The 12,456-nt window shown below is 49.0% G+C and overlaps 1 protein-coding gene across 1 annotated transcript in view; it reads left to right on the top strand.

Moving 5' to 3' along the window:
• The window catches only part of LOC307226518 (uncharacterized protein), a 50,818-nt gene that overhangs the window by 28,948 nt on the left and 9,414 nt on the right, over nucleotides 1-12,456 (top strand). The window contains exon 7 of the mRNA XM_079995213.1: nucleotides 4,240-4,320. Coding sequence (XP_079851339.1) covers nucleotides 4,240-4,320 — 81 coding nt within the window. The remainder of the gene's footprint in view (nucleotides 1-4,239; nucleotides 4,321-12,456) is intronic.

Here is a 12,456-nt window from a genome sequence, read left to right as displayed (position 1 = left end):
CTTTCGCACCAATTGGCTGACCATGCCCAAGAGAAAGGCCTCTGGTTTCTTCTGGAAGGTGTATTTAAATACCTTTTTCATTTCATTATAGATCATCTCCCAAAAGGTCTTAATCTTTGGGCATGTCCACCAAAGGTGAAAGAATGTACCTTCAATCTCTTTACATTTCCAACATGATAAATTTTTGCAAGCTTGACTGGTGTAAAGTACCACCTGTAAATCATTTTCATTATATTCTCTCTTAAGGCATGGCAGCAGCAGCTCTTCTGACCCGGAGGCAGAAAGCAGCCCTCCTTAGCCGTGGTGAGGCACACCCGGCCACAGCAGCTCCCGCGGAGAGCAGGAGGAGAGTGAGCAGGAGCTTCCCTGCCCCTCTCCTACCCTGAACTGTGGCGCATGGGAGGGCACCCTCCACACCCCGCCCCCCTCGGGAGCATGCCCGCCCTGGGCAGCACAGGCATATGCTCTGCCGCCGGCTAGAGAAAGGTCACAACAGCCATTTAGCATTCAAAGGCCACACAAACCAATGACACGCACAACACAAATATAAAGTATTTGTTTTAAAGACTAGACATAAAACCCTGACATTCACATAAACCAGAGGTTTTCAACCCTGCATAGTCTCCCACTTGTCTGTCCATTCCCAACAGCAAGGGCTGGTGGACTGGCTGGCTGGGCTCCCTCGCCCTCTTGCTTGCTCCCCCCCCCAAAGGCCACCTCAGCTCCTGGCAACCAGCATGCCCTGGCTAGTCCCAGAGGCACCGTTCGCCTGGGGAACTTGTAGCCAGGGCTGCTACAACAGCTGCACAATCCTTGGGAGGCAGAGACACAAGAAGACACAAGAAGACATGAGAGGAGGGAGGAAAGGAAAGGGGGACAGAGGCCACTGTTGCCCATGGCACCCCTGACCACCGTTCAAGGCACCCCAGGGGGCCACGGCACACGGGTTGAAAACCCCTGACATAAGCATTGTACTTTGATCACTTTTTCACTTCAGCCCTCTTCAAATGTTAGGCCTCTTTCTTTGCATAGACGATGAATGTGAATAGAGAAGGTGGTGGCAATCCTCCACAACTGCCTTTGTGTTCAAACTCAGTGTGTAGTGACAGGGCTGCTGTTGGGAACTGCTGACTGTTGTCCCAGCTGCCACAGAATGGCCGCATCTCCTGGAAGAACATAAGAAGCTGCCTCATACTGAATCAGACCATTGAGGTCCATCTGGCTGAGTAGATCTACAACTGTTTATTGTCTTCCAAAGCATCTACTCTATTCCCGACTTCAGAATGGTAAGCCTAATGCTGGTGGACAACAAAAGAGGTTTAAAAACGCTCTCAGTGCAAATCAGTATAAGCATGGGTAACGGAAACACTGGCCTGAGAGTGCTCCAATTGGAGAACAGCTGTCACTATCTGGTTGACTCCTCAACTTCATTAGGCACCAAGCAGACACCTTCTGTTTTCAGGTAGTTTTATTATATACATTAATTTACCATCAGAGCTGTTGCTACAGCAATCAGCATCTTTCAAGACATTGAGGTGTTTGGACTCCGACCCCTCCTCCAATAGGATATGCTCCAAGAGCCCCCCTTTCGCCTCTTTGATTGATGGTGTTCTTTAATCCTTGTTAACCTACAAACGTGGGGAGATTCGTGCTGGCTTCCAACCCCTTCCTCTGACGAATGCCCCCCCCCTTTTCAGTTGTTACCTGAGACTGCTTATCAGTGTCTGGGCTCTCTGCCAGCTCTAGTTCGCTTTCCTGAGAATTTATCTCCTCTGCTATGACAGAAGACGAGGGGGACTGAGAGGAGCTGGATTCAAACTGCTGTAAAGGAAGGAGAACTACCTCTTCCTCTTTTTCTCCCGCGCTGTCTCTTTGCAGCTCTCTGTCCCTGACAATCTCTAGTTTGCTGTCCCCAACGTCGCTCTGGGAAGTTATGTCTCTGACAACAGCCTTCACCAAAGACATCGTGAACTTTGAAGAAGCACAAACTCAGGACAAACGGGAGAAACAAGCTAAGAGGAAGGCACATTTGGCAAACCCTCACTGTGATTAACTCCTGCTTGGAAACCTATGTCTCAATTTTGGAAGCACATGTGGATCCAGAATTGGCCTCCACAGTCACTTACGGACACACCATTAAAACCATATTCCTGGTCTTACTTGGCTACGACAATCTTACTTTGCTACGAGTGACCACCAAAGAAGATACACGCTGGCAGTGGTCCCTCAGGGTTTCAGGCAGGAGTCTCTCTCAGGCCTACCTGGAGATGCCAGGAATTGAAACGGGACCTTCAATATGTTCCAAAACTGAGCTATGGCCCTTCCCCAACTTGCGCCTCCATTATTTTCAATAGCGCCAGTCTCCAGCCATCTTTTCTGTGATAAATATTTATGCCTCAGTTCACTCTGACATCTGTGCAGCAGCTGGTGGCAACAGTTGGTGTGGCAGTGGCATGTACCTCACCTCCTATCACCAGCATCACTGCATTATACCAGGAGAGGGGGGCAAGGCAACATCGAGGGCAATGCTAGGAGAGCGCACCAGGGGAACCGACCCAGTGTTACCACCAATGCATTTGTTCTGTACTAACCTCACTGCCGCCTCAACATGCACCCCCATAAGCCACAGGGATGCTGGTTGCAAGTTGTAGGTAATTGCCACTGCCTTGCTGAGGCTGCAATGTATAAACACTTAACTTGGAAGTAAGTTCTCATTTAAATCAGTGGAATCTTTATTGCCATTAATCTATTTAGGATGGAGCTATAATTATTGCAGTTTTTCCTTCCATTGAGATCAGAGTACCTTCTCTCTGTGTCTGTGCATATTTCTGTAGTCTGCTATCATGTGCCAGGGACTGGACTGAGGAAAAATGGTGGGGACCCCCCCTTTTTTCTCCTGAATCTTCCCAAGAACAGGAGGACAGTATAGATTTAGAATAGTGATTTGCAGAAGGGCATAATTCAGAGGCGGCAGAGGGGAGAAGCTGGGAAATATTGGAAGAGGAACAGCAAGAAGAAGAAACACCAGGGGAGAGACAGCTGACTGATTCAGTGTCTTTGGAAAGCATTCCTGACCCCACCCCCCTCTCCCAGGACCAGGTGTGCTTTGAGGGTAGTAGAACAGGGAGCTCAGAAGCAGAAAGCCCAGATCAGCCGACACAGGGTGACGTAGAAGAGGAGAGACATAAGGGGTGGGACTTTACTTGGAGCAATGCCATTATTTAAAGAAGACTGCATCCTTCGACTCTCTCTGTGAATATTAATGAATTACGTGGTAAGAACTTTTAATTGTTTCTCTGCTTCTTGACTGCTACCGTGGGAGGGACCGGATTCCCCGAAGCCTGACGTCATGTAAATATCTTCCCACAACACACCAGTGTCTGCTTAAACCAGAATTTGGCAGCAGGCATCGCATTCCGCCAGAGGGGCAGTGACCTCCCAAACTCTAATAAAAGTCTTGTTCAGTTCACCCACACTCTTTATCAGGCCTCACTTCACATCTTCCTGCCAGTTTCAGAAACAAACAACAAAGCCCCTACAGAGCCTCCCCATCCTATGGGATTAAAGGGATGGCCCAGCATGCCAAAGTGACTGCAATTACCTGTCCAAGGTCTGGACAGGTTGTATTAAGGCTGCATTCCTGCACATATATATAATAATCATTCTCAGTTAATTTGGTGGGATCTGATTTCTGAATAAACAGACATATGATCAGCTTTTGCTTACAACAGCTACTTGTTAAAACCATTACTGTTTTTTAACATCAAAGAATGAAATGCATATTTCAAAATCTTAAAAATCAGACACTGACCCAGAAAAGGACAGTATTATAAAATGCACTAAATTATATGGCATGGTAAAACAGACTCATTATTCTGATTGGTTTTAGTGCTTTAGCTTTATTCATTCATTGCTTCTCTTATACTACTGTCATCATTTAAATGGATGTTTGTCCACAACGCACTCATTCTTCGCACTGACAGATGAAAAAGAGGGCAGGGTTCGTCCACCTTTATCACTTGTTAGTTAGAGGGGGGGTTCCTAGGTACAGCTTGTCATGCAAACTATTATTCCTGCTGAAATTTCCTTGAGTACACAACTGTTAAAGACGCAAGAGTCTGCCTTCTTTTGCATCCATCTATGGTACTTTGTTTATTAGTTTGCAGTAAGTGATGGTTATTGTTGGGAGGCATGAATAAAAGGTTCCAATCTGCTGTTGCTTTTTTTTTTTTTTTTTAGATTGCTAAAGACATGCATCAGATGAAAATTGGGTACACGAAGGCAATCAAAGAGCTGGAGCATGTAGGAAAAGAAAACCAGGTGATTTTTCTAAAGTTGCAAATAAACTCCAGGGGTCCAGTTCTTCCATTTACTTTGAGAACAAACAAGGCTCAGCAAACCACATTCTACTTTTGTTGCACTAACACATGATGCATCAAAGTGGGTAGTGCGGGGGAGGTAGAGATAATTTATTTGTTCAGGTAGAAATCCTATACACAATTACCTCAATAGGACTTACTTCTGAGTAGACCTGTTTATGATAGCAAGGGTAGCTTCTCTCCTGCTTTACAGAGGACAGTCCTCTGTTGGACGGGCTGCCAGGTCCAAGTCCAGATGAAAGATCAAGAACCACAAGAAGGGCAAGGAGGAGTCTTGAAGTTGCCCATCAACACTTAGTGCCTGGACAGACTGAGCAGGCATACAGACCCCCACTTTGGTGAGAGGTTTTGTATTGCTATGTAAATTATAGTAATATAGTGCACATCTTTACATATCAACTAGAATTTGTAATTTTTATGCAAACCTAGGTTTGAGTTTTCTTTCCCTTTCCTTCTCTCATTTTTAATTTTAATTTTATTTTTTATGATGCAAGATGGTCACCCTAAGATTAAGGAGATTTAAAACTACATTATATGCAGAGATGGACATCCCTTAGCCTGTTGAAAAATGGGTTTTAGCTTGTTGAATTTGGCATAGGTGTAGCTAACTTTCTACAATGGTCTTGCTTCCTTTTTTAAATGTGTGCAAAGTCCAATTTATTACAAAAGTGTGAAGATGAACACTAGATTTACAAGTGTATTTGTCTATTCTTCATAAATATTCTAGGAAGTAAACAATCATGCTGAAATATACTCAGAGTCGCAAAGTGATTTCATGCTCTTTATTCAGCTCATAGTGGTGAGGAGGAATGAATGAAAGTCCCCTCAAAGTATCTGCTTTATATACATTATTTACACAATGGGCTGCACATGATTGGCTAATTCCGGAATTCTGCTGTAAGCCAATCAGGTTGTGGATTCACTTCAATCTGGAGCATGATTGGGTGGTTCCTGCCAACCAATCATACTGCTGCATTGTTCTAGGACCAATCAGACTGCTGCATTCTGAATCCTATTGTTCTAGGACCAATCAGACTGCTGCCTTTTGGATCCTATTGTTCTAGGACCAATCAGACTGCTGCAGTTTGGATCCTATTTGACTCAGTACATAACACCCCTCCCCTCTAAGTTCCAGTCCTGCCCGGGAGGTCGCATTCATAGTCCTCAAGGTACGCTGGCGGCCTACGTGTGCGTTGCGGCCTGGGGTGTTCCCTGGTCCGGGGTTCAGGTTCTGGCTTGTGTTCCAAGCATGCTGGCTGTGATGGGGCTGTTTGGTCTGGCGCAACCGGCTCGCTCAGTCGTGGTTCTGGTTCCGGTGTCCTTTCGGCCTCACGGGTCCTCTCTGTATTTACTGATTCTGCCTCTCCTGCTGGCCCCTGCTGCTCTATGGGCCTCACTGCCCCACTGTTCCCTTGGGACTCCTCTGACTTGTCCTCCTCCTCCTGGTTTTCTCCCGGGAATCGTCGGCGTATCTGGTCGCAGTGGCGGCGCCAGCATTGCCCCCCATCCGTTAGCACCTCGTACGACACGGGGCCAGTGACCCTGGTGACTGTGGCGGGTACCCATGCAGGGCCTGCCCCAAAATTCTTTGCGTACACTGGGTCCTGGGCCTCGAAGGTCCGGGGGTTCCTGCCTTCCCCCACCACTACCTCATCCTGAGCTCTATCGGGGTGAAGGCGGTCCAATCTGATTGCAAGGCGCCGACCCATTAGTAGTTCAGCGGGGCTCCGGCCAGTCGTTGAGCTGGGGGTGCTGTGCTGTGCTAGAAGGAATGTGGCAAGGCGGTACTCCCAATCCCCTTGTGTCATGTGGCGAAGGGTTTCCTTGGTGGTCCACACCATGCGTTCTGCTTGGCCATTGGTGGCAGGGTGGAATGGCGCCGAACGGATGTAGCAGATGGCGTTCTGCGCTGTGAAGGTTTGGAATTCTCCTGACGTAAATGCAGTCCCGTTGTCTGAGACGAGAGTGTCAGGGAGCCTGTGGGTAGCAAACAGCCTGCGTAGTACCTGGATGGCTGCGGACGTAGAAGTGGATGGTACCAGTGCGACTTCCAGCCATTCGGTGTAGGAGTCCACCACTATGAAGAATGTTTTCCTGAAAGGGGCCAGCGAAGTCCACATGCAGGCGTGACCATGGTGCTCGGGCGGACTCCCAGGACTGGACTGGGGCCCTTGGGGGATCTGGGCGGGATTCTTGGCAGGCCTGGCAGTGTTTGACCCAGGCCTCTATCTCTCCGTCGATCCCCGGCCACCACACATAACTCCTGGCAAGGGCCTTCATTCTTACTACCCCTGGGTGTGTCTCGTGTAGGGCTGTGAGGACCCTTTTGCGGAGGGGCTGGGGAACAACGACCCTGCTTCCCCATAACAGGCACCCCTTGTGGGCCGACAGTTCATGTTTGCGGGTTGTGTAGCCGGCGAATTCTGGCCCGGGGCTGCTGCTGGGCCACCCCCTCCACACCCAGTCCAGGACCCGGGAGATGACCCTATCTTTCTTGGAATGGTGTGCAACTTCTTGTGCCTGAATGGGGCGGTCGGGAAGCAGCTCCAGGCTCATAACCTCTTGTGCAGGTGCTGGGTCGGGGCCTGTTTCCGGTAGTGGTAGCCTGCTGAGGGCGTCCGCATGGCCCATCGCCTTCCCAGGGCGGTGAATCAGTGCATACTGGTAGCTGGCAAGGAAAATTGACCACCTGAGGACGCAAGGAGACAGCACTTGGGGGGTCTGCTTTTCGGGGGCAAACAAGCCAAGCAACGGTTTGTGGTCAGTCACCATGGTGAAGGGCCGCCCGTACAAGAAATCATGGAATTTTTTTACTCCCTTCACGATTGCCAGACCCTCCTTGTCGATTTGTGAGTAGTTCCGCTTGGTTGCGTTGAGTGTCTGGGAAAAGTATGCTACCGGTACCTCTCTTCCATCTGGGAGTTGGTGTCCCAGGACAGCGCCAATGCCATAGGGCGAGGCGTCGCATGCTAGCACCACCGGCAGCCTCTCGTCGAAGTGTGCCAAGACCGAGTTTGAGACAAGCAAGTCCTTGACTGCCTGGAATGCGGCCTCCTGGTGCTGGCCCCACACCCAAGGGGCCCGCTTGTCCAGGAGTCTGTGTAGGGGCTCCGCTACCGCCGCCTTGTGGGGAAGGAAGGAATGGTAAAAGTTCAATAGTCCCAAGAAGGCCTGAGGTTCAGTCTTGTTCTTGGGCGCTGGGGCACCACAAATGGCCCGTACCTTGTCCCCAGTCGGGTGGACCCCTTCTGCATCCACCATAAATCCCAGAAAGTCCACCTGGGGCACTCCTAGTAGACATTTTTCCCGCTTCACCTTGAGACCCGCTGTCTGGAAACGGTGCAGAACGGTGCGGAGGCGGTCCTCAAACTCCTCTGGTGTGGGCCCGGCAATCAACACATCATCGAAGAAGGGGGTGACGCCAGGAATCCCTTTAAGGAGAGAGTCCATTAGATTCTGGAATATGCCTGGTGCCACGCTGACACCGAATTGCAGCCGCTTTACCCTGAATGCTCCTCTGTGCGTCACAATCGTCTGTGCAGATGCGGACTGAACCATTAGGCTTGACAGGTGTGACGATTGGGGTTTCCCAGGGGGCATTAGGCACCGGTTCCAGCACTCCTTGCTCCATGAGCCAGTCCAATTCCTCGTCTATACGGGGTTTCAGGGCGAACGGGACCCAGCGGGCCTTGAGCCTGACCAGTCGTACTGCGGGGTCAAGCTGTAGAGCAATGGGGGGGGCCGTATACTGTCCCAATTTCCCATCGAAAACCCCCGGAAATTCCTTGCATATGGCGTCCACGTCCACTTGTAAGCTAGTGTGGTTCACCCCGGTGACAGCTAGCCCCAGTGGTCCAAACCATGCCAATCCCAGTAGGCTAATGTAGGGGCCCTTGACCACAAGTAAGTCCAGTTGCCGCGTCCGCTCTCGGTATTGCACCCTGAAGGTCCCCACCCCCATTGTGGGGACCTTACGTTTCTGGAAGTCCCGGAGGGTGAATGGGGCCGGCCTGAGTTTGGGACCCCCAGTAGGACACAGTTTCCTTAAGGTCCTTGCCGAGATTATGGATAGAGTTGAACCCGTGTCAAGCTCCATGCGGCATGGGGCCCCCTCTATCTGTACCTCTACATAAATTTTCTCTACGTTGGGGTGGGGCAACTGGTATACCTGGAAGTCCGTGAGCTCCGTTGAGTTGCCTTGGTGCGTTGGGCCCCGGGACCTGGGGTTCTTGGATTGGTCATCTGATGCCTGGCATCGGGTGGGCCGAGCCCAACACACCCGGGCGATGTGTCCCACTTTTCTGCACTGCCTGCACTCTGCGTTGCGGAAACGGCAGGTCCTCCTCTCGTGACTTTCTCCACAGCTTGCGCAGTTCCCTCCTTCTCGTCGAGGCAGCTGTGGTATGTGGGCTGCTTGAGTGCGCTGCTGTACTCGGTGCACCTCCTCCCTGTCAGATCCTGAGTCGTTGGTGAGGTCTTCGTGGTGGACCCTCGGTTGGGACGGCTGGCTCGGCCGTGCCTCTTGCGTCGACCTCTTGGCAGCTTCCGTTGCCAGGGCCTCCTCCAGAGCGACCTGGAACGTTAGGTTCTTCTAAGTGTAGAGGCGTCGTTGCAGCTTCTCATCCCTCAGGCCACCGACGAGGCGGTCATGAAGCATGTTCTCCAGCTCTGAGAAGTTGCAGAACCGGGCGGCTTGGTGGAGAGAGGTCACAAACCCAGTTATGGTTTCCCCAGGGGCTTGCCGCTTTGCATAGAAGGCATATCGACGAGCCACCACTGAGGACTGTGGCGAAAAGTGCCCCTTCAGCTGTTCCATTATTGTTTTGTATGGAGCAGTAGCAACGTCTTCAGGCGCAAGGAGAGCCCGGGCGATTTCAAATGTCTCCTCTCCGCAAACGCTGAAGAATATTGCCCTCTTCTTGGCGTCTTCGTCATCGGTGACCCCTTTGGCTTCTAGGAGGAAGGTGAAACGGGAGGCGTACGATTCCCAGTCTCCAGATGCTGGGTTGAACGGTGTGAAGCTGCTGTCGGTTGCCATTCTGAGTTCCTTGTGTCCCGGAGCTGAAGCCTGGATACACGGTGCGAGGCAGCAGTGCGGCAGGTGGTGGTGCTGCGGTGCTGTGTGTGGCAGTCAGCTCAGCAGGATCCCACCTTCGTCGCCAGTGAAATATACTCAGAGTCGCAAAGTGATTTCATGCTCTTTATTCAGCTCATAGTGGTGAGGAGGAATGAATGTCCCCTCAAAGTATCTGCTTTATATACATTATTTACACAATGGGCTGCACATGATTGGCTAATTCCGGAATTCTACTGTAAGCCAATCAGGTTGTGGATTCACTTCAATCTGGAGCATGATTGGGTGGTTCCTGCCAACCAATCATACTGCTGCATTGTTCTAGGACCAATCAGACTGCTGCATTCTGAATCCTATTGTTCTAGGACCAATCAGACTGCTGCCTTTTAGATCCTATTGTTCTAGGACCAATCAGACTGCTGCAGTTTGGATCCTATTTGACTCAGTACATAACACATGCAGAATAGGAAAGAAAGGAATAATCACAACTTATACTGCCCTATTCTCTGTCTATTCATGACACCACACCTCACCACACCTGTGCTCGCTTCATACCTGATGATGCACACACAGTCGATCCACACCTGAGTAGATTTCCCAGAAACAGAAGGAATTTATGCACAATGAAATGTCATGCATGAAATGTCATGCTTCGAAAGCGGAGTCATTGTTCAGCCCACAAAGAACAACAGACAGCCTGGTTTCTGGGTGTATTTGCTATTTATGTTTCATGCAGTTGGGAAGGTAAAAGAATGCATTCAGTTGAACTTGGGCAGCTCCATACATTTAAAGCACATCCAGCACATGCTGAAGCACATGGTTTCCCTCAAAACTTCCTGGGAACCTTAGTTTGTTGAAGGTGCTGAAAGTTCTGGTTCTGTAATGGAGAAACTGCAGTTCTTAGGATTCTTTGAGGGAACTCAAGTGGTTTAAATATATGTTGGAAGGGCAGATGGAATTCTTTGCTTTGGCCTATAATCATAGAATTATAGAATCTTAGAGCTGGAAGGGATCCAGGGGTCATCTAGTCCAGCCCCTGCAATGCAGGAATCTCAGTTAAAGCATCCAGGACAGATGGCCGGCCGATCTCTGCTTAAAACCTCCAAGGAAGGAGAGTCCACCACCTCCCATGGGAGTCTGTTCCACTGCCAAACAGCTCTTACTGTCCGAAAGTTTTCCTGATGTTTAGTCAGAATCTTTTTTCCTGTCACTTGAAGCCATTGGTTTGAGTCCTACCCTCCAGAGCAGGAGAAAACAAGCTTGCTCCCTCCTCCATGTGACAGCCCTTAAGATATTTGAAGAATCATAGAATCATAGAATCATAGAGTTGGAAGAGACCACAAGGGCCATCGAGTCCAACCCCCTGCCAAGCAGGAAACACCATCAGAGCACTCCTGACATATGGCTGTCAAGCCTCTGCCTAAAGACCTCCAAAGAAGGAGACTCCACCACACTCCTTGGCAGCAAACTCCACTGTCGAACAGCTCTTACTGTCAGGAAGTTCTTCCTAATGTTTAGGTGGAATCTTCTTTCTTGTAGTTTCGATCCATTGCTCCGTGTCCGCTTCTCTGGAGCAGCAGAAAACAACCTTTCTCCCTCCTCTATGTGACATCCTTTTATATATTTGAACATGGCTATCATATCACCCCTTAACCTCCTCTTCTCCAGGCTAAACATGCCCAGCTCCCTTAGCCGTTCCTCATAAGGCATCGTTTCCAGGCCTTTGACCATTTTGGTTGCCCTCCTCTGGACACGTTCCAGTTTGTCAGTGTCCTTCTTGAACTGTGGTGCCCAGAACTGGACCCAGTACTCCAGGTGAGGTCTGACCAGAGCAGAATACAGTGGCACTATTACTTCCCTTGATCTAGATGCATATCTAGATCATATCTCCTCTCAGTCTCCTCTTTTCCAGGCTAAACATACCCAGCTCCTTCAACCATTTCTTATTAGGCTTGATTTCCAGATCCTTGATCATCTTGGTTGTCCTCCTCTGCACACCTTCCAGCTTGTCAGCATCCTTCTTAAATTGTGGTGCCCAGAATTGGACACAGTATTCCAGGTGGGGTCTGACCAAGGCAGAATATGACTTCCCTTGATCTGGACACTAGACTTGATTAGGCTAGTGGGTCAGTGCCCCATTCCCCCTAGTGGACCAGTCCCCACTATATTATTCTGTATTTATTCTATATAAAATGCTATATTTGCTATCTTCCAACACCTGGCTGAATGCTAAGTGCAATTTACACGGCAGTGTTTAAAACAGTTTTTGTATTAGGTGGCAGCTCCCTCTGGTGGTGTTTTAGGTGTGTAAATCAGAGCAGTTGCAAGGATTAAATTTGCAACAGGCAGCTGCCTTCTGTTAAGTGCAAAGCAAATTTAGATGTTCTGTCACTTAGCTGTGTGGTATCAGTGGAGTACAGAGGTCCTGGCCCAAGCAAATAACCAGAAAGAGGGAGAGAGAGTCTTTTGAGGAGCAACGTAAGTTGGAGAACCATAGGGATGTCAGACAATTTCTATTAAAACAGGCATGGGAGCAGAAATTGCCAAGGTTTGCTTATTTGTCTCATATCTAGAACAGAAATTAATCCAGCATTTGCTGCTGCTTATTTCTTCCCACAAATTTTATGTTAACAGTGACACCCACTCACTTCTATTTCCACTGTCTTTCCTTTGGATTGAAACAAATGGCATGTGCATTTAAATGAATGGTTGTTGATAATGATGATGATGATGATGATGATGATGATGATGATGATGATGAATGGTGTTGAAATAATAATAATAATAATAATAATAATAATAATAATAATAATAGTGTAATTAGCTGCATAAATTCTGGCACATCACTAATAACTTTGTTTTTGTCAGAAGACAAACTGCAGCAGAATGGAAATAGTGTTGCATGCATGGGTTAGAATGGAAACCAGTGCCTTCTTACAGCCCTATTGAACCCCAAGCCATGCTTCAGTTCTCTCCTCACTGACCACAGACTGTAGCCAAGGT

Source organism: Podarcis cretensis (assembly GCF_951804945.1).
Source record: "Podarcis cretensis genome assembly, chromosome: 11".
Classification (NCBI taxonomy): domain Eukaryota; kingdom Metazoa; phylum Chordata; class Lepidosauria; order Squamata; family Lacertidae; genus Podarcis; species Podarcis cretensis.
Note: the sequence above shows the minus strand (reverse complement) of the source record. Positions and strands in the feature narration are given on the sequence as shown.